Raw genomic sequence first — 21952 nt, 5'->3', positions numbered from 1 at the left:
GAGCTGGTCAGGTGTCAGATAAGCTGATCCACATAAGCTGATCAAGACTATCCTGCAACGTTGGAGCATCTTCAGATAGCATTTAAACCAAACAATATGAAAAAAGTAACATTCTTATGATGGACAGACAGAGAGAGGGAGTAGAATTTGCTGCAACATTTTCAGGCTGTGAGGCTTGCAGAGAATACAGAGAATGTGATACATTTTTGGGGACATTTTATTAAGCACAAACATCACAGAGGGGCTCAACATTCTATAAAAACTAGCAGGTTATTGTACAACGGTTTAGCTTTTTGATAAAACTGAAATTAGTCAACAGGTAATGACACTATGACAAGAGGTCAAAAAGTAGAATTTCAACAATACAGTTATTAGTTTCAAACCTTTTTAAGTGAGGCCAGGATTTTGACATTTATGTAAAATAATAAAATGAAACGAAACAAAATATAATAACAAAATATTTCTTAATGTGTCGCTAACAACCAAAGTATTTTGCTATGAAACAGATCAATTTCGTTTCTGAAAGGCAACAACCAGCAAAAGAATGCTGAGCCTGTCTAATATTCCTCTCCCTCCTCATCCTCCTCAAATGAGTCGATGCCCACCTCTTCATAATCCTTCTCCAGGGCGGCCATGTCTTCTCTGGCCTCTGAGAACTCTCCTTCCTCCATGCCCTCCCCTACATACCAGTGGACAAAGGCCCTCTTGGCGTACATGAGGTCAAACTTGTGGTCCAGACGGGCCCAGGCCTCAGCGATGGCTGTGGTGTTGCTCAGCATGCACACAGCCCTCTGCACCTTGGCCAGGTCTCCTCCAGGAACCACCGTAGGAGGCTGGTAGTTGATGCCCACCTTGAAGCCTGTGGGACACCAGTCCACAAACTGGATGCTCCTCTTGGTCTTGATGGTACCGATCGCCACGTTGACATCTTTGGGAACCACGTCACCACGGTACAGCAGACAGCAGGCCATGTATTTACCGTGACGAGGATCACACTTCACCATCTGATTGGCTGGCTCAAAGCAGGCGTTGGTGATCTCGCCCACAGACAGCTGCTCATGGTATGCTTTCTCAGCAGAGATGACCGGGGCATAGGTGGCCAGAGGGAAGTGGATACGGGGGTAGGGCACCAAGTTGGTCTGGAACTCTGTCAGGTCAACATTCAGGGCTCCATCAAAGCGAAGTGAGGCGGTGATAGAGGAAACTATCTGGCTGATGAGGCGGTTGAGGTTGGTGTAAGATGGGCGCTCAATGTCAAGGTTTCTGCGGCAGATGTCGTAGATGGCCTCGTTGTCCACCATGAAGGCACAGTCAGAGTGCTCCAGAGTGGTGTGGGTGGTCAGGATGGAGTTGTAGGGCTCCACTACGGCTGTGGATACCTGGGGGGCTGGATAGATGGCGAACTCCAGCTTGGACTTTTTACCAAAGTCGACAGAGAGCCTCTCCATCAGCAGAGATGTGAAACCAGAGCCAGTGCCTCCGCCGAAAGAATGGAAGACCAGGAAACCTTGGAGACCAGTGCACTGATCAGCCTATGGAGACAGAGAAAAAATTATAAAGACTGACAGAAAAAAAATGTGATTTCAATCCATGATTTAGGTCTTTACTGGTGAGTATGATTATGACAGAAAAGCAAAAGGCAATATATTGCAATATATTTCACAAACATGAAGTAGCACAATAGTAGTAAATCTCTGAAGATTACCACCCCTAGTGCCTCACCAGTTTGCGGATCCTGTCGAGGACGGAGTCAATGATCTCCTTGCCAATGGTGTAGTGTCCTCGGGCGTAGTTATTGGCTGCATCCTCCTTTCCTGAGATCAGCTGCTCGGGGTGGAAGAGCTGGCGGTAAGTTCCTGTACGCACCTCATCTGGGAAAAATAAAAGACAAAAGCAGAGGGTTGAGAAAACTCATTTATCTGTAATGGGAAGTGTATTTAGTGGAGAAAGCATTTATATAACAGTATTATTGCACAGGCTCACTGGACCACTTCATACTTCACATCCACATGGTGTGATGCTCAAAGAATGAAGTGGAAGTTGAGTGGTGGAGTAACAAGTGAATAGGGACCATTTAAACAATACATTTACATTATGAAGTAAGCCTCCTGTTGACAAATATATTGCAGTGTTCTTGCATAAGTACTTGCAATATATTGCAAGTACTTATGCATGCTTCAAATCATGCAAAATCTTGAGGATAGCTTAAAAAAATATACTGGTCTCAATTCAAAACAAAGGCTTCTTTTCTAATTTCTTGAAAAACCATAAGATACAAAGTTTTCACCTCAAAACAATGTTCAGTTTGACTATTGACCAGTAGGGTGGGCTGTTCTTTTAACAAAAAGGGATGGATGGCTGGAATGTTGTAATTTTCTCCCAGTTTTCACATAAAATCTCTAGTTTGTAGTTGTAGACATCTACAAACACTACAAGCTCCACTACATACAGGGTGAAACTACTGACCAATGACAGTGGGTTCCAGGTCAACAAAGATTGCTCTGGGGACGTATTTCCCAGCCCCAGTCTCACTGAAGAAGGTGGTGAAGGAATCATCATGGCCTCCTACAGGCTTGTGGCTGGGCATCTGGCCGTCCGGCTGGATGCCGTGCTCCAGACAGTACAGCTCCCAGCAGGTATTCCCCATCTGGACGCCAGCCTGGCCCACATGGACGGAGATGCATTCACGCTGCAAGAGAGGAGGGGAAACGGTGAACAAAGAGAAGGGAAGAGGAAGAGGGCAGGGCAGAGGTAAAGGAGAGAAGAAAATGTAGAGGCAAGATAAATGCAAAAGAGACAAGGAAAAGAGGCAAGGTTGGGAAGGCAGAGGACTGCATAATCACATTAGCCACTTCTCATATAGTTACAGTTACACTAGAAGATAGAGCAGTGAAACCAGTGAAGGAGGTCGACTTTTGCTTTGCAGGTTGTAATGAAAGGCAAAACTTCTCTTTAAATGACTCTACCAATAAATTAGGATTTTATACATTCCAGTTACAATGGTAATACCCAAAATCATAATTTTGCATCTCTGCCACTAGGTGGAAGCAGAGAGTAAGAGGGAGAAAGAGTTGAGGGCGTGAGAGGAAATAGAGAGATTTGCTGCAGCTGTCATTGGTTCTCATGTGACGATATGCAGTGGACAGACAAGAAGGGCTAAAATGGAGGGGGAGTTCAGAGCAGATCTGTGCATTTTACATTCAAACCATTAAGATGACCAATTAAAAAAGGCATACTGACACTTGTGTAACTTCTCAAAACATAGAGCTACCTTCCTTACCATTGTAATGGTAGCCTATAACTAAAAGGAACATCATGTTTTAAGTTCAGTGATCACTGTGTTGTTTGCTCACAAACAAGAGAATGGAAGGTTCATCCCAAGATGGAATTGTAAAGAAATAGCCAAGTAAGGTATTTGAAAGTTCAGGTTTTAGAAAGCCACATGGTATAAAAATTTACACATTTTACAAAATGACAAGCAATTCTGATAAAACTAGCTGGTGTTAAAATTGTACATTTAATTATTGTATTTGCATTAGCCTCTCCCTCTACACAAAGAAACAAATATTTGCCTAAAGACATGACTGGCTGGCTATACAAAACAGCATGCGAGTAGACAGGTTTGGAGCGATGTTGCCACTCTAGCATTTAAGCTTTGCTTCTATTCTTGTAGGTTACTTGTCTTCAGGCCGTTTGTCTGCTGCTATTATGCTCGTGATGTTTAACTCTCAACAGGACTACCTGGCTACGTCAAGGTTAAATTAATAAAACCTATGCTAGTATCATAATCAAATCTAAACTGGATTTGAGTAAAATCTTTGTTAATCCATTCACCTGGTCCTTGAGTATTGCTGACCACAAGAGTCTGACTGACCTTAATTTACTGCCTTATGAGGGGCACTGATAGCCAAGCTAGCAAAACCAACCAAACATTTCTACTCTAACATGACTTAAATTACAGATTACATCACTGATTTTCAAGCCTCTAAATATTTTATCTGGTTTGGTTTTCTTTCTCTATCTTGGTTGTTTGTTTGTTTTTTAAATAAAATGACACTAATTATAAAAGTATGATAATGATATCTATTTTGTCAATTTCAAAGTCCACTTTCTATGAATAGTTTGTGAGTTAAGCACTTTAGCCAGTAGCCATGTTAGCATTGATGAGCTTCAGAATGTCTTGAGCAACGTTATCTATCTAGAATTGACTTCAGGATGGCTTCCCTATGCTTCCTGATGGGCTTCAATGAGCTAATATTGACATACAACAAATAATATTCTACCCCGGTACCACCTACAATCCAGAATTTCATGTAATACTACTTTGTAATGGGGGCGCCCTGGTGGCTCACCGAGTAGGGCGCGTACCATAAGGCTCAGTCCTTCCCGCAGCGACCCGGGTTTGAATCCGGCCCGTGGTCCTTTGCTGCATGTCCTCCCCTCGCTCTCTCTCCCATACCTTCCTGTCTCTCTCTCACTATATCTCTCAAATAAAGCATAAAAAAAAAAAATACTGCTTTGTAATGAAATTCAGTTCCAGAAAGGAAAATGTTGAATTGCAGGAGCCAAAAATGTTGCTACTTTTTGTTTTTGGTCTGTATCATACAAGTACATCCACATAATTGGGCCCATAGGGACTGGTCTAAAATCATCAGCCTTACTCTCTGCACTGCCTCAACTTAACCTACTAATGGGAAAAACAGAAAACATATCATACAGTACATCAGTACATCAGTAAATAGAGACACAGTATGTCAGCAGAGTGCAGAGATAAGAAGCAGGGGAAAGCTGAAAGACAGCCATTCTCTGCATACCACCGAGACAAGGTCAACTTTACTGTAGCTTAGCTCTGCACTCCTTTACATGAGTATGTGTGTGTGTGTGTGTGTGTGTGTGTGTGTGGCCAGGAGGGCAGATAATTAGGATAGCTCCTGCCCCACTGGTGCCTCCCAGCATCAGCTGCTACAGCTCAAACGGGTTTTAAACTATCAACACCAACAGGGGAGAGAAGTAGCCTACATCCATTACTCTGCAGGCCTATGGATGCAGCTTTACTGCTCCATTGTTTGGAAATTGACTTCTGAGTTTGGTTAGGTAAATACTTCTTTGAGGTTTCATTCAACCATTTCATGTTCAGTTTGTTCATATTTAACAAGGGGGATGGAGGGGATTTTGCAGTACCACTCTGCCTATAGTTCTCTATAGTTTACACTATAGACATACAGTATATAGTTTACACGTAGGAAGGGCATTTCATATTTCATGACAGCAAGGGAGATACCACCCCATGTTCAAGCTGTCTGACAATGTGTCAGTAGCTTCTATTGGTACCATAACAATGTGTTTAGGCACAACTCCATTCCTTACGCAAGTGTTTCTTAAATTGTAGGTCATAGGCCAAAATGAGTCACCAGGCTGAGTCTGGTGCAGCATCAAATGACACAAGTAACAGCTTTTTCATTAGCGTAGGCAAGAGACTAGATGTTTGGGTCATGGATTGAAATAAGCACTGTTGAAACCACCTCCTCAATCTTTATCCCCGTATACAAAAAGGCAGACAAATTCTAGACCTCCCACCAAGCACCTTTCAACCTCCATTCCCACCTCATTCATGTCAGGCTGCTATTTTTACCCTTTGCCCCCTTGCTGTCTCTCAGAGAATGATGGACATGAGAAGGTGCTGGTGGGTGAGGGAAAGGAAAGGGAGAGAAAGGAAAGTAATGTGAGGCAAGGGGAGCAAGGGATGGGGAAGTTTGAATAAAGGGAAAATGGGAAGAGATATGATTGGGATCATGGAGAGCCTGTATCTGCAGTACTTCATAGCATAATTCCTTCTAGAAAAATTATAATTCGAAGCCATCATGGGATGCGAGAGGCAGCATGTGACAAACAATGCATGCCCTAAGACTTTAACAGATTGGTGCTCATACACCCTGTGTTTGGCCTCCTGTGATGTCACTGTCCTCTCTTGTTTTTCCCCTCAACAGAAAAGGTGACCCTGCCTACAGTGTGCCTAGATTGGCCAGGGTTGCCAGGTCAGCAGACTTCTATGCAGCAGCTATTTTAGGGTGACGTCCTGCATGCTAACCTGACACCAAGAGTGGTAAAGAGTGACTGGCATTCCACACAGCAACAGTGGTCACTGGCAAGATGAATATTTAACCTACTATACGTGTATCGCAAACAATTTCATGTACTACCTACATAGACTTTTAAGTTAGAAACAATAACAAACATACCCAGAGTACAGCCATTTTCCTCATTTACAGCAGCATGAGGATCATTTTGCTGCTGAGGTTCTGAGGCAAACTGCAACACTAAATCATTTTAACACCACTGGTATCACTGGTATCTCTCTTTCCTATTCAAACTTCATGGCTCAGCTCAGTGACAGCACTCTGAAACTGTTGGATGCAACTTCACTATGTGAAGCCTTCCCCTGTCCCTAAAATCTGTCAGGGTGTGTCTGCATATGAGGGGGAGCAAGGGTGTGCCTGCAGGCTCCAACCACATGGACTTCCGAGATTACAGTCTTGTGTGTGACTAAAACTATAATAACTAGAAATACTGTACTTCCTTGCCAGAGACAGAGAGCAATTTGTTAAAAGCTTTTTCGGGTCATGAGACATGGGGGCAGGGCAGAGTCCTTAATACCCCACAGTCACAGTACATTCTGCTTCCAGGACAGAGAAACAGACATAATATTCCAAAATGATGAGGTGATGACAGACGGTGATTTGATGGAGGACTATGAGCACTCTGCCCATGATAAAATCTCTTAAACATGGGAGAGCCAATCTGAGACTGGTTTAAGTTTATATGGTCCCTAGGGTTAGGGTTAGGGCTAACCCTAACCCTAACCCTAACCATGTGACCTGACTTGTGATCCTGGGTCAATCTTGTTATTCAAGTCTTTTAACAATGAGACTGACTGACAATGAACTCTGATCTAGACTCACTGGTCAAATCAAATAGCTATATAAACGTCAGTATGATTATAAGATTTAAATTAATAAAATCTCTTAGACACTTTCACAATATACTGTATGACCTCATTTTAATTTGAGAGATGATGGCTATTTGATCAGGGCGTGTATGTAGTAGGCGAGTGTGCTCAAAATGTGTACACAGTTTGTTATATTGATATGCCATTGTTTTTGATTAGGAGTGCTGACAACGCTAACAAGCTGTGTTTATACTGTATGTGTAGTGCAAACAAAACACAAGATGTGTGTGTCTCAGTTGTATTCATAGCGTTGAACCACAACACTAAATACACGAGAGATGTGTAAAACGTCAATGGATCCTTTTAATGCCAAAACATGTGTGCAGGCACTGTGAGAGATCTGGCCACAATGGCTGCAGGCTACAATAAAAAAGACTTTGACTACAACCCACGTATTTGTTCCATCTGTGAATGCCAGACGATTTCGTAACTCTCATGGTTGTTTTAGAGGACTTTTTCTGGTGCTTCCACACATGACAAGATTGAGATGTTTTGATAAGCCTGAGTGCCTAACTTTGCATCTGGGACTTCAGCTCCTAAATTTCTAATCACCCTCTCAAAAGAGTACATCTAAAAAAAAAAAATTATTACAATCACCTCCATCACCAGTCATGATCCAATCAAGATGACATTCACCTATGAAGCAAGGTTATCTCTGTTTCACTTGGCAGGGATTAGTTATTAGTCTCATTTCACCCCAAAAATGTGTGCCTTTGCTTGCTAGGCATATATAAAAGCAACTTTTAAATTGTTGTTGAGGTCATTGGGTTTAAGAAGCCTAGCCTGCAGTGACAGTCTACCTTTTCATCTGCAGAAACCTGTATGCCAGTAGGTTTTACCACTCTCCCATGGCTGTTGAGACCTGAAAAAAGCAGCCATTCCTGCCCTACAGAAATGCATGTCAGCTCTTGACTCAAACTGAACTGACTGGCTGATTGACGTAAATAAGACACACCTAAACTCCTTTCTGACACATTTGCCACACACCTCAGCAGCCTTCATACTTGAGCTGACAAGTGGCTGTAGTACAATAAGGCATTTCAAAAATGTTTTTAAAATCTGAGCTCACATACTTGGGACAGTCAAGCAGAGCATTTTAACCTAACTAAAAAAATACTCGACTTTTAATATAAGAATCACAGGATCTATAATCCACATCAAACCACCTTTGAGGTAAATCTCTTCAAAATGATTTCAGCTGACATCTTTTCTCTCCTGATGTGTTGTAAATGTAGGTTAATCTTCAACACCTGCTCATCCAGGCCACCGGCCAAATATAGCTTGGCTTTAATGCCAGTCAGTCAGGGAAAGATCTATTTCTGATGCGTAAGGGGTCCTACAGGGCAGAGAGGGGGGCAGCTTGGTGCTGCATTGCACCTTTCATCTGGCCGAGCATTTTAGCCATGCAAATACATTTAAACAGCGAACACTCGCTGTCGCAGATTGAAAATGCTGCACGTAGGCTATAGATAAAATGACAGATTCAAACGGAGCTTTAGATTGGAAATATATTCTGCAATTGATTAAATCTGAAAAAGAGTGAAACTTACCATTGTGCCTTAAAAGTAGAAAAATCTTCTTTGATATATAAAAAACAAAGTTTGCCTTACAAATGGCTGGTTTGCGTAATTTTGTTTTGTAGCTTCTCACAGCGGCCGTCAATGTGGTCCGAGTGAGTAATGCCAGGTGGGCAAGGAGCTGTCTTGCTATATTCAATTCCAAACCACTCCCACCCCTCCCTTTTTGGCGTGAATGCGCGCTGCAAGCGCGCCTACCACTGGAAACTTGTGCACGTGGTTGTCAGTTGCAGATGCAGTCAGAGAACCTTTATTAGGTTCTGCGTAGGACACTAGAGAAAGGTTTTAGACGTCACTTTACAATGGCTAGATAAGCAAAGATTCTCATACACATTTTAAGAAAGAAAGACAGAAAGAAAGAAAGAAAGAAAGAGCCTGTACATGTGTATGGCCATATGTAGACTTGTGAATATGTACATGGATACACATGTGCATCATATTCATATTCCACTCTTTCCACTATCCTATTTCATATTTTTATATTTCGATTGTTATGTTTATACATACTTAAATAAAGCACATTCAAATTTAGTTATCCATATTTGAGTGAGGAATCGAGGTCGTTAGTAAGATCTGTAAGTAACAACTGTAACAGTGACAGTTGTGAGTTAATTTATATAAGTAACTCTCCTTCCCTATAGCCTATATTTCCAACCCATGGAGTGTGTTGAAACTGTCAGCAACATAGCCTATAACTATACAACCCCTCAATTGTTTATATTGTATAGTTTATTATCTATTGTATATCTTAAAAAAAACGTATAAAAAAACTCTATTTGTCTTCTTTCACTGACTCAGTCGGTCCTCCCTATAGGCTGAATAGGCAAATGCCTAGGGCCTCATGCATTCTTTTAATGTATTTTTGTCTACTTTCAAAAAAGTATTGGATACATTATGTGCCAGTGATCATAAAACCAATCAAAAACAGCAAGAGATTAATCTTATTGGCTGAGGCCCCCTTAAAAGTCTTCATTTTAAGCTCTTGTCCACACAAGTGGAGAGAGACAAATTCACCTTTGTATTTGTTATTTAATTTTGATATTCATCTGCTGTATATATGTAACAGGTAACAAACATACAATGTTTTAAACACTACATCAGTCTTTATTGCTTGATGATGGGTAGGATTTGTCTTAAAAGGGGGCCCCCACAGAAAATTTTGCCTAGGGCCTCCAACAATTTAGAGCCGGCCCTGGCTGACTCCCATTACTGCATTACTGCTGCAGTGATCTAATTTCCCCATGGGGATCAATTGAGTTTTAGCCTACGTTTGCTTATCTCTCATCATATTGCTAGGACTCTTGGCCTCCCCTACAAGATGGAACACTGGGCCTGCACCCTGAATTGTCTACCTTATTGCAGCATCACCACCCCTCCACGTTGGACCCCCCAGAAAGTATGCTACTCCCTCTTTTCCCCAAGAAGAGTGTGCTATCATTAATCACCACTAGATGGAAGAGTACCCAGATTGTGTATCTGTTACGTGAAACAATGATTCACCATGTGTTAACGTATTAGGCCTCTTAATATTGCCAGATTTCTGGTTTTATTGGTCATTTGCGTAGAAATTCCATCGCTTCCATGTTTTATATGGCCCCAATGTCTCACTTTCTAGCCTATATACATTGCCCAATATCAATGGCACTACACTTTGAGTTCAAGTCCCACTTTTAAACACTAGAGGGCGTAGTTGCTATAGCAGGGCCGACATTCCAATGTAGTTGGTCAACAAGAATGGGGACTTTCCATGTGACTTCTCCAGTATTATTTTTCTCACCACCGCAGTGGTCCTGCACAGTATTTCTGTATTTTTGTCACCCTGCCTCAGCAACCGCCACCACCTCTCCCTCTCCCTCTCTCTCTCTCTCTCTCTCTCTGAACTGGACTTTAAGCAATTTGTAATATAATAAACCCAAATGTTCAAATGTTTCACATGGTTTATACCATTTATGTCTCATGACCTGAAAATGTTGCACATTCTTCTCTCTCTCTCTCTCTCTCTCTCCCCCCCTCCCTCTCCCTCACACACACACACACACACACACACACACACACACAACCAACACCAGCACTAGCATTATTGTGACCCATTATAAGTGAAAAGACTAATTGTGGGAAGTTAGAGACCTATACACTCAAACAATGAAAGTGGGTCACATCTTTATGACTGAGGCAACACCTTTGAGGGTAAGGCACATGAAATAAGACAGCAGGGAGCCATGTAGCCTATTGTCCCAGTACCATTTCATAATACACACACACCTCAGCACATATAGCCTAGCATAACGAGGAGCAAAAGAGCTGCAACAAGCATGTAAGTAACTAACTAAAATGTAATATGACCCCACCAGGCTGTTGCTGCAAGTAAGAAAGTGTTTGCATGGCACACACTCTGACCTGAGTGACTCCTGATCAGCTCTATTCAAAAGTGCTTTACTACTGAACACTAGCAGATCTGCCAGAGCAGCTGGCAGCGTCTTGCTAAAGTGCAATGGAATAGTGTTTTTTGTTGTTGTTTTTTTAAGTACTTTTTGTTTACTTTCCCTGTGCAGATTTTCCACAGAGTGAGACCAGCAGGCCTCTGGTCAGAAACTCACTCCTCCATCCTTTTGCCTGTGGCTTTAAAACGTTTCTCTTTGGACCTTGTTATCACACATAAAATTGTTTAAGCTAATCTAACATTTAGCCAGGTTTTGGCCTTTTGAATTATAGCCTAACAAGTTTGTTCAGCCAATCTTATTGTAAATTGCATTGGGCCTGGGAGGGTTTTGGCAACATAACCTACCAACTACCTTTGGATGCCAGTCATCTGAATCTTCCCATCGCCTAATTCTGGGTCCCACCCCAGTCTTAAAACACACAGCATTAGGTGATCCTTGCCTCTCCCAGTTTAGTGTTTTTTGTAAATGACTGCAAGGTTACACAACATTGCAGAAAGTAAAAGACTACATTGTGAATTCTCTCAAGAGCTATGACATCAAGTTCTAGTCTGCTTTATTGTTATGTTGTATAAAAAGTCTATTAGCTCCTTTTTCTCTCCAAGGACATAAAGCACATTGCAAATGCATGGATTAAACAACAATATGCAAACAAAATTATATAATACAAATACGAACATCTGCACCATATAGCTTTGTGAGGTGTCTGTGTATAAAATGATGCCAACATCTATTATTTGCCATTGAGGAGTCTCGCAGCCTCAGGACAGAAACTGTTGACAAGGAACTGGGTCAATGTCAGTAGGTGTCTACAGTAAGATGGTGAGAGAGAAAACAGTCCATAGATGCTAATAGCCTTTCTGAAATTGGCTGAGTCCGTCAGCTGCATACATTTAAATGGTTATATGTCATTTAATAGATCTTGATGATATTTTAATGACGATTTAGTCTTGCCTGGTGGGGCAGCTATGTGTTTGTTGTAATGGTAGTCTGTATGGGAGGGTCTTCTTTCTCTGTTCACTTTGTTGGTAAGCATTTCATTTTTATAAATTGGGTATGCAAAAAAATTGGAAGCTTTTTGAAAAATCTAAAGGTTAAATTAAACAAAGGCAGAAAATGCCCAAAAATGCTCTGCTGGTTGGTTTCATGGAGATGCACACCTTAGTCCTAGAATAAAAATATTTTTCAATGGAGATCTCAGTTGATGAAGATAACTTTGAGAAGGCTGGGAAAATGGTTCTTTCTGTTTTTCAGATGTCATTCTGTAATACAAATTCTGTAATAAATACTGATATCACAAAACATACTGTACAGCATCTCATATGTCTCCTCTTACAAATCCATAGATTATACTGAATCAAATTTCCCATATGTTTTGAGCTCCACTTCTGCTATTTCAGTGGATGCATACAGAATATCAGACACCTTGGTGGCGGATTTCAGGTCTGGAAAGTGGTTTGACTTGTTTTAAAAGTCACAGAGTTGAATATTCAGCATTTGAGCCAAGATATCACCAGTTTCCCTGCCAATTGAAACAGGCACCTGTGTGTGGGCCCCTCCCCCAATTCCCCTGCTACTCACCTGAACCTCATGGACTGGAATTGTGACTGGAGGAGATAATCAAACAAACATTGGACATGAATGACTTGCAGGGCTTAGAAATCTGAATGGGATGATGAGGCCAATGCAACAGGGCTTTAGTAACCATGACTTTGGTCTTTCTTTGCCTTTTTATGCACTGCTTCTGTGGTTGACTTTTATGTTAAATATAATGAAACCACGCTGGTAGGCAAATCAGAGTTGCTATTGTATTTACACCATTTAGTCAGCTGACACCTATTGAGGCGATTCACCTGTATTCAGTTTCTATACTCTCCAAGGGGTTGAGGAACCAACAGGGAAGCAGGAACAGGTCCCATATATATTGTACTGTTTTCTAAAGACTGTCAGCTCATTTCAATTTAAGGGAAGAGTGTGGGAAAGAACATGGGCTCAATGGTTGGCAAACAATGTATTTCCTTTTAATGGCAATGGTAAGTATTTGATACTGTTGAAAGTGTCATTTAAACAGCTTACCGATTCAGAACAGCTGATACGCATTCTCTCTCTCCATAAAACACATTTTCACAAAACTTTGACGTTTTATCCTGTATTTTAGCATATCCCTTTTGTGTATAGACATGCACTTATTCTTGTGAGGTGGAAATACAGTTAATCTCTTTTCAGATCCCACCATAACTTAAAATGCAGGATGTTTTTCCTCTGTTTCCATAAAATCAAAATAAAAGCAAAACATTTGCAGCTTCAAAATATACAGCTTCAAAATATTAAAATATTTAAAAATTATATATTTATCACCTTGACGAAAGCCTGATGGCTGAAACATCGGTAGCCTATTAATAAATTAACGTCTTTTTGCATCTAGAACTTGTGTACAACTCACTTCTCTCCTTTTTTATAAACTCACATGTACCATCACATACTATTAGTCCACATTTCCAAGTTTCAAAGTCAATTAATATGACATTGACAGTAATGGTGAAATCTTGGCTTCACAAGTGACATTATACCTCAATTCCAAATTGGAAATAAATCTACTCAATCCTTTGACAATCACACACTTAAGCAATTGCATTCTTTTCTTGGACTCAGGTGGTGGTCATAATTATTGTATATTGTATATATAAAATAAAAAATCCAACTTCAAGCAACAGGAGTTTATTATCCTGGACTAGGCTAAATCATGAAATCATGCCAAGGTTGTAGAATCTGCAGAGTGACAATACAATGGGTTGCCTTCCTCATCCAGGGCTCCGAAACTATCCTTTTTGAAATATGAGGCGTACACACACACTCACACACATAGGTACAAAACACACACACACACACACACACACACATAGGTACAAAACACACACACACACACACCCACACACACAATAAGTAGGGTGGTGACCTCCTTTCGCTTTGTCTGTATGTTTGCGGAGCGGATGATGTTATCATGGTCTCATCAGTGTGTTCTCTGATTACAGCTCAGATCAGATCACTGGTCACCTCAAGCCATATAAAAGCTGAGTAACACAGCTGTCTCCAGCACTACATCTTCATTCCGATACCTGGACATTGGAGAAGGGAGATTAAATATGGTAAGATAAGTTTGGCTAGTGTGAAGCTTTCATTAGACTGTAACTATAGTGAGATAGGTTTGGAAAAACTGAAGCTGATGGGTTTTTTGGGTTTTTTTTTTTCAATTTAATTTAGAAATATAGTGAGATGCATACAGACAAAATTAAGCTGTTATCCATAGAAGTTCATACCATATAGAATTTGCATAAATGTAGGCCTATTGTAGTAGTTTAAAGCAATTATTATCACCACAAGTTTTACAACAAGATTTAAATAGCAAGAGGACAGAGATAATTGGGAACTGAACACAGTATATTGTATTTCTGAGGTGGACTGAAATTTAAGATCACAACAGCAAGCCCCTTTCATGGAGAACAAATCTGTGTAGCTGAAATCTGAAAAGTATACACATACCTGGTAACTGAGCTGTGTTTCTTTCTCAGCGTGAGTGTATTTCTATTCATGTGGGCCAAGCTGGGGCTCAGATTGGCAATGCATGTTGGGAGTTGTACTGTCTGGAGCATGGGATCCAGCCAGATGGACAGATGCCCAGTGACAAGACTACTGGAGGAGGAGACGATTCCTTCAACACCTTCTTCAGCGAGACTGGGGCGGGAAAGCATGTTCCCAGAGCCATTTTTGTCGACCTGGAACCCACTGTCATTGGTCAGTACACAGTTTAATAGCTGATTAAATGTTATTCTTAGTTGATTAGATGATGTGTTGACTTGCTTTTTATTTTTTTTTTACTAAATAGTTAATTTCATGTATCTTTAATAATAATATAGATATATGTTTTTTCATCAGAGAATGGGGTAGGTCGGGGGTTGTTGCTTATTTTTTCTGTGTAAACTTCTTAATTCCTTCCACTGACAACAATACCAATATGAAATAGTACTCAAATTTTGTCAAAAGGTAAAACACAATTATAATATAAAAAATTCTCAATAAGTGAACATGTACGCAGATGATAAACATCCCTTTATTTCAAGAACAAAGTTTTATAGTAGGCTATGTGTGAATGGCATGGCAATTCAATGCTGTCAATAGTGATTCAACTTCAGGAGCATTCTTAGTAAATCTATTTTCACCATTCATTACAGTAAATATAGTTTCATCATTTTTGTTGTTGATATTTTGTTCTCCAGATGAGGTGCGTACAGGAACCTACCGGCAGTTGTTCCACCCTGAACAACTGATTACAGGAAAGGAGGATGCAGCCAACAACTACGCCCGAGGACACTACACCATCGGCAAGGAGATCATTGATCTGGTCCTGGACAGAACTCGCAAACTGGTGAGACTATCTGAGAGTGCTAGGGCGTGTTTGTAGCATATTGTACATGGTTTGTGCCAGATTAATAATTGATTGTCAATTTTGTTTGTACATTCTCATGACATTCTACTTACAGGCTGACCAGTGCACTGGCCTCCAGGGATTCCTCATTTTTCACTCCTTCGGTGGAGGCACTGGCTCTGGCTTCACCTCCCTGTTGATGGAACGTCTATCTGTTGATTATGGCAAGAAGTCCAAGCTGGAGTTCGCCATCTATCCAGCCCCCCAGGTATCCACAGCTGTAGTGGAGCCCTACAACTCCATCCTGACCACCCACACCACCCTGGAGCACTCTGACTGTGCCTTCATGGTGGACAATGAAGCCATCTACGACATCTGCCGCAGGAACCTTGATATCGAGAGGCCGACCTACACCAACCTCAACAGGCTCATTGGCCAGATTGTGTCTTCAATCACCGCCTCACTTCGCTTTGATGGAGCCCTGAATGTTGACCTGACAGAGTTCCAGACCAACTTGGTGCCCTACCCCCGTATCCACTTCCCTCTGGCCACCTATGCCCCGGTCATCTCTGCTGAGAAAGCCTACCATGAGCAGCTGTCAGTTGCTGACATCACCAACACCTGCTTTGAGCCAGCCAATCAGATGGTGAAGTGTGATCCTCGTCACGGTAAATATATGGCCTGCTGTCTGCTGTACCGTGGTGACGTGGTTCCCAAAGATGTCAACTCTGCCATCGCAGCAATCAAGACCAAGAGGAGCATCCAGTTTGTGGACTGGTGCCCCACAGGCTTCAAGGTGGGCATCAACTACCAGCCTCCTACGGTGGTTCCTGGAGGAGACCTGGCCAAGGTGCAGAGGGCTGTGTGCATGCTGAGCAACACCACAGCCATCGCTGAGGCCTGGGCCCGTCTGGACCACAAGTTTGACCTCATGTACGCCAAGAGGGCCTTTGTCCACTGGTATGTTGGAGAGGGCATGGAGGAAGGAGAGTTCTCAGAGGCCAGAGAAGACATGGCCGCCCTGGAGAAGGATTATGAAGAGGTGGGCACTGACAACATAGAGGAGGAGGATGAAGGAGAGGAGTATTGACCTCACAAAGGCCTGCATCTGGCCTAGTTAAATAATATTTATTGACGGTAGAATTTATGGAGTAGGCAACTTATTTAGCTTTATGTAGTTAGTATGACAGTCAGAATTATGAATAAACCAAGAAAATTTCAGTCAGTTTACAAATTGACAAATTTAAAAATCCCTTTCATCATCATCAGTCATCATTAGTCCACAGTGGCATTTTTCAAATTACATGCACCAAAACCAACTCTGGCATTCAATCTAGACTGAACGTACATTCTGCACACAGAGACACATTCAAAAATGTTTTGTTAAGGCCTAATCCATAATTCAAGCACAAACAAAAGGGTAGTGCCCCCACTGAACTCAACAGCTTAATATGAGTCATTATTTTATTCTCAATATATAAAAGAATTGTTTATGTGTCTAACGCTTGACAACCGGGATAACACAACTGTCTTTTGAGTTCAAATACAATATAAAAACTTTATTTTCCACTGCCTTTGCAATCAGTGCAAAAATTTACATGGTCAAATAAATCTTGCTTCAGGGCTTTGGAGACCATTTTCTAAGGCATTGTGAGAGTCTCACAGAAACTCAACACCAAACCCTCTCTGTTGTGCCCCTCCCCCCACTATCCTCTCCCTAGTGGAATGTAAGTTATGAAAGAGCTCCTATGTCAGTTTCTACATACCATTCAGCTGTGACTCCATGAGAGCGAGAAAGAGAGAGAATAACTGACTGACTCACTGACTGGTGTTGTGTATCTCCTCATACTCAGACAGAGGCCTGCAGCAACAATAACACTCCTGTTATCTATGACTCACAGTTCTGTGATCCTAAGGGGGCTGTTGAAAAGTAAGCATAAAACTGGCACAGCCATTTCTTAAAAGTTGTTTTTATTTTTACCATTTCGATTATATATTCACTGCCAATATGATGTTTCCCTGTCTATAATGAATGTTAATTATGCCTTTACATAATGCCATGTAATTTAATTTTATGCAAATGTATGTAATCTCAGTACTTGTGAGGACTGTAATTGCTCATCCATTGTTTTTTAGTACTACAAAATCATATGTTTTTACATCTGACGATCCTGAATAAAGACCTTCATAGACCTTTTAACAGCCTCCCCTTGACTATCATGTGATAATGCAGTCATTCATTTAATGGTTTACAGATAATCCAGACACTGGAAAGACTGTTTGTGTGTTGGTGGGTGTGTGGGTGCGGGTGCATGCATGAAATAAGCATTATCACTCTCCCAACCCACAGTCCCTGAAGAGTGTGTTCAGAAATGTTTCCCTGTCTACAAAAGGGTGTGAATATTGCACATGCTGTTGGTAAATTCCTCTACTTAACACTTCCTTGGCTTGAGCTCTATGCAATTAAAGAAAACTAGTTCAGGGACTCCAGATAGTGCCTCACTGCAAATACAGAGAGAGAGAGAGAGAGAGAGAGAGAGAGAGAGAGAGAGAGAGAGAGAGAGAGAGAGAGAGACCAATAGCGAGAAAGAAATAGACTAATATTTGCATATGGGTTTAAAGCTGTAGAAGTTCAAATTGAAAGACAAACAGCTACACGGAAGGGCAGATAACCAAACAGACAGAACTACCTCCTCTTTTTTTTTTTAAATACTGCTGTTCCCTCCCGCCAACGGGTTATGCAGCTGCTTTCTGTGGCTTCCTGCCTGCCCCCTCTGCGTCCTTGCCTATATAAACCCTGACTCTCCCTCTCCTCCGCACTTCTGCCTTCTCTCTGAATCCTCAACGTCAGTCGAAGGACAAGCAGACAAAATGGTGAGTAACTGCTTGGCTGATGACGTAGCCTTGAAAATCCCATTCTCTCTTTCTTTCAGTCTTTCTTTCTGTCATTAGTATTAGATGGATTACAGAAGCTAATCCTCTTTAATTCTCAAAAGATCTCAGTTCTGGAGTTGCAGGCTATACAAAAGCTGTTTTATTCTATTACATAACAGTAAATATGAACTGAATGTATATTATGAAAATTTGAGGCATATCTGTTGAGAATTCAGGGAGTGGGATGGTTATATGCGACTAAAAAATACCTTTCCAAATCATCTCTGTGCTGTTAGACAATCTGGGTCAGATGACAAGACACTTCCTGAACTAGGCTCCTTTGTCATTTTCGTACTTGTTTGATATACTACAGTTAGTCCAAAGGGGGGAAACATAAGTAACTCAAGGGAAAAAGAAATAATTAGGGTCTTAATCATGTTTTTGTTGAGGGAATAAAGTGATCTTGACACTGAGAAGGAATGATTGTCGTAATCGTGGCAGTGGGGGGATGGATAGAAAGAAAAGAGAGAAGAGGAGTGGTCTGGGCAGGCCAGTATGAGTTGGTTGGCAGCCATTTTGCAGCTGTTAGGGGTTTTTGGTTTGAGGGAGGGAGGGAGAGACATCTCTGAGTGTTACACAGCACTATGCAGCTGGACAGGATGGGGGAGGAGAGAGAGACGAAGGGGAGGAGAGGAGGAAAGGGAGGAGGCACAGGATGGAGAAGAGAGGGAAGGCTTTCCCGTCTTTCTGAGGCAGGGCCTTCCTGTCTGCAACATACTGCCTTAGTTATGTTCCACTTCTTTTGAAAGCCATACAACTGGAGCCTAGGGAATTAGCAGGAGGGACTCTCACAACTGCATTTCATACACTTCCTGCCTGTATTGGACTCCACTGTAACAGCCTAGTACAGACTCTGTTTATGAGTTTATTAGGTTGCACTCCACTATCATCTAAATACTGGCCTGCTCATATGCACTGTGAACCACTGTAGCTTAAACACTCTCTTTTGCCATACATTGTTTGGCAGTTGACGTCTATTTGCATGTTAGGAGCTAAGCTATTTCCCCTCTGAATTCATACCAAAGATGGTAATTAGATATTTGGACAAGCCCAACCGAAACATAGACAAAGACTGCTATTTGATATCCTGAAGTGAAAGGGGAAGTCGAATCTGACCTGTATTCGGCAGACAGTTGCAGAAAGAACATAGGGTCCCTGTAGCACTCAGTGATGATGAAACTCACTAGGTATTTTTTGTATTCGTTTTTCCTTTTTTAACATGTCAAAAAGACATGACACAACTCACCTCAGAACATCTTTGTGAGTTGACCTGACATACAGTGTTAGCCACTGAACAAGTCACCCATCGTACATGTACAATTCAAGATTAATGCAGGAATTTCTAAGCAATCCCTCTTGGGGGTGAGGCAATACAGCTGCAGCATTATAATGGTTATATCTGTATAGTAAATGTGGGTCTGATTATAGGATTGAGGCTCTAGTTTCCTTGTTTGTTGGCAACCTCCTTTGGCTTTACTTACCCTCCTCCCTCTTCTATTCAGCGTGAGTGTATTTCTATGCACGTCGGCCAAGCCGGAGCCCAGATGGGCAATGCATGCTGGGAGCTGTACTGTCTGGAGCATGGAATCCAGCCGGACGGCCAGATGCCCAGTGACAAGACTATTGGAGGAGGAGATGACTCCTTCAACACCTTCTTCAGCGAGACCGGGGCAGGAAAGCATGTTCCCAGAGCCATCTTTGTCGACCTGGAACCCACTGTCATTGGTCAGTAACCAATCCTTTGCTGCCACGTGATTTCACAGCTCCCTCCTAGTACGTATTTTGTTAATTCAGTTGGGGATACAAAATTGCATAAGGGGAAAAAAAAACAATTAACATTAACATGCATAAATGTATCCAAACCAAGATGGTACCATCTTTCCTCTTCAACCTAGAGCCAAGTATTATGACTGCTTTTTCATAATTGTTTAATACAATATTGCCTTGAACTATTTAAACACTGAGAACATTCATCACACATGAACATCCGTTACATCCGAACATCCTTAACTGTTGCCTTCAATTGTTTCTTTCACAGATGAGGTGCGTACAGGAACCTACCGGCAGTTGTTCCACCCTGAGCAGCTGATTACAGGAAAGGAGGATGCAGCCAACAACTACGCCCGAGGACACTACACCATCGGCAAGGAGATCATTGATCTGGTCCTGGACAGAACTCGCAAACTGGTGAGAGATATGTTAGCTTAGTTAGCTAGTTTACCTTACCTCAACTTAAAGGGCAAGCTTAGCATTTTAAGAGGCCTATATTTTTGCATGACAAGAGGGCTTCAGGCTAAAAAGATTTCTTCTGCCAATACTGTTGTCGAGGAAAAAACTGTAGAAAATGTTTATCCAGTCAAAATAAAGGTGATTTCATACCTTTAACAATTGTGTTAACTGGAGTGTGGTTTTAAATTACTAAAGGCAATCATGTTTTTTTAATTTGTTTTGTTTTTTCAGGCTGACCAGTGCACTGGACTCCAGGGGTTCCTCATCTTCCACAGCTTTGGTGGTGGCACTGGCTCTGGTTTCACCTCCCTGCTCATGGAGAGACTCTCTGTTGATTACGGGAAGAAATCAAAACTTGAATTTGCTGTCTATCCAGCCCCCCAGGTATCCACAGCCGTAGTGGAGCCCTACAACTCCATCTTGACCACCCACACCACCCTGGAGCACTCTGACTGTGCCTTCATGGTGGACAATGAAGCCATCTACGACATCTGCCGCAGGAACCTTGATATCGAGAGGCCGACCTACACCAACCTCAACAGGCTCATTGGCCAGATTGTGTCTTCAATCACCGCCTCACTTCGCTTTGATGGAGCCCTGAATGTTGACCTGACAGAGTTCCAGACCAACTTGGTGCCCTACCCCCGTATCCACTTCCCTCTGGCCACCTATGCCCCGGTCATCTCTGCTGAGAAAGCCTACCATGAGCAGCTGTCAGTTGCTGACATCACCAACGCCTGTTTTGAACCAGCCAATCAGATGGTGAAGTGTGATCCTCGTCATGGTAAATATATGGCCTGCTGTCTGCTGTACCGTGGTGACGTGGTTCCCAAAGATGTCAACTCTGCCATCGCGGCAATCAAGACCAAACGCACCATCCAGTTTGTGGACTGGTGCCCCACAGGCTTCAAGGTGGGCATCAACTACCAGCCTCCTACGGTGGTTCCTGGAGGAGACCTGGCCAAGGTGCAGAGGGCTGTGTGCATGCTGAGCAACACCACAGCCATCGCTGAGGCCTGGGCCCGTCTGGACCACAAGTTTGACCTCATGTACGCCAAGAGGGCCTTTGTCCACTGGTATGTAGGGGAGGGCATGGAGGAAGGAGAGTTCTCAGAGGCCAGAGAAGACATGGCCGCCCTGGAGAAGGATTATGAAGAGGTGGGCACTGACAGCATGGGAGAGGAAGATGAAGAGGGAGAAGAGTATTAAAGGGCTCAACATCATCCAGGCTTTGCCATCACACATTCCAAAAGTTATCATGAGCGTAACATTCCTAGCAATTTTCTGATAACCTGTGGTGGTGATATGACAGTATTATCAATAAAAATGTTCTCATGAACCTTTT

At 42.1% G+C, this 21952-nt stretch overlaps 3 protein-coding genes across 3 annotated transcripts; 2 read left to right on the top strand and 1 right to left on the bottom strand.

Moving 5' to 3' along the window:
* Positions 1 to 214: 214 nt before the first annotated feature.
* On the bottom strand, positions 215 to 8679 carry LOC139649378 (tubulin alpha chain). Its single transcript, XM_071525763.1, has 4 exons — positions 8557 to 8679; positions 2467 to 2689; positions 1723 to 1871; positions 215 to 1532 (listed from the first exon to the last, which is right to left on the bottom strand). Exons 1-4 carry the CDS (start codon positions 8557 to 8559, stop codon positions 558 to 560), a joined length of 1350 nt encoding a protein of 449 aa, XP_071381864.1. The 5' UTR covers positions 8560 to 8679; the 3' UTR covers positions 215 to 557.
* Positions 8680 to 14062: 5383 nt separating this feature from the next.
* On the top strand, positions 14063 to 17612 carry LOC139649377 (tubulin alpha chain-like). The gene is made up of 4 exons (XM_071525762.1): positions 14063 to 14167; positions 14591 to 14813; positions 15296 to 15444; positions 15560 to 17612. The coding sequence occupies exons 1-4, from the start codon at positions 14165 to 14167 to the stop codon at positions 16532 to 16534; spliced, it is 1350 nt and encodes a 449-aa protein (XP_071381863.1). The 5' UTR covers positions 14063 to 14164; the 3' UTR covers positions 16535 to 17612.
* Positions 17613 to 18276: 664 nt separating this feature from the next.
* LOC139649400 (tubulin alpha chain) lies at positions 18277 to 21946 on the top strand. The gene is made up of 4 exons (XM_071525793.1): positions 18277 to 18318; positions 19881 to 20103; positions 20417 to 20565; positions 20839 to 21946. Exons 1-4 carry the CDS (start codon positions 18316 to 18318, stop codon positions 21814 to 21816), a joined length of 1353 nt encoding a protein of 450 aa, XP_071381894.1. The 5' UTR covers positions 18277 to 18315; the 3' UTR covers positions 21817 to 21946.
* The last annotated feature ends 6 nt before the right edge of the window (positions 21947 to 21952 follow it).

The sequence above is a fragment of the Centroberyx affinis genome, unplaced genomic scaffold, assembly GCF_046629955.1.
Source record: "Centroberyx affinis isolate AG114_WGS23_722 - 3 ecotype Tasmania unplaced genomic scaffold, CSIRO-AGI_Caff_v1 ptg001337l_1, whole genome shotgun sequence".
NCBI lineage: Eukaryota > Metazoa > Chordata > Actinopteri > Beryciformes > Berycidae > Centroberyx > Centroberyx affinis.
Note: the sequence above shows the minus strand (reverse complement) of the source record. Positions and strands in the feature narration are given on the sequence as shown.

Excerpts from the sequence above, each read along its gene's own strand:
- LOC139649400 (XM_071525793.1), top strand. Across the intron at positions 20,104-20,416 it reads CCTGGAACCCACTGTCATTG|ATGAGGTGCGTACAGGAACC; the intron begins GTCAGTAACCAA and ends TTTCTTTCACAG. Across the intron at positions 20,566-20,838 it reads TGGACAGAACTCGCAAACTG|GCTGACCAGTGCACTGGACT; the intron begins GTGAGAGATATG and ends TTGTTTTTTCAG.
- LOC139649377 (XM_071525762.1), top strand. Across the intron at positions 14,814-15,295 it reads CCTGGAACCCACTGTCATTG|ATGAGGTGCGTACAGGAACC; the intron begins GTCAGTACACAG and ends TTTGTTCTCCAG. Across the intron at positions 15,445-15,559 it reads TGGACAGAACTCGCAAACTG|GCTGACCAGTGCACTGGCCT; the intron begins GTGAGACTATCT and ends TTCTACTTACAG.
- LOC139649378 (XM_071525763.1), bottom strand. Across the intron at positions 1,872-2,466 it reads CCTGGAACCCACTGTCATTG|ATGAGGTGCGTACAGGAACT; the intron begins GTCAGTAGTTTC and ends TATTTTTCCCAG. Across the intron at positions 1,533-1,722 it reads TCGACAGGATCCGCAAACTG|GCTGATCAGTGCACTGGTCT; the intron begins GTGAGGCACTAG and ends CTGTCTCCATAG.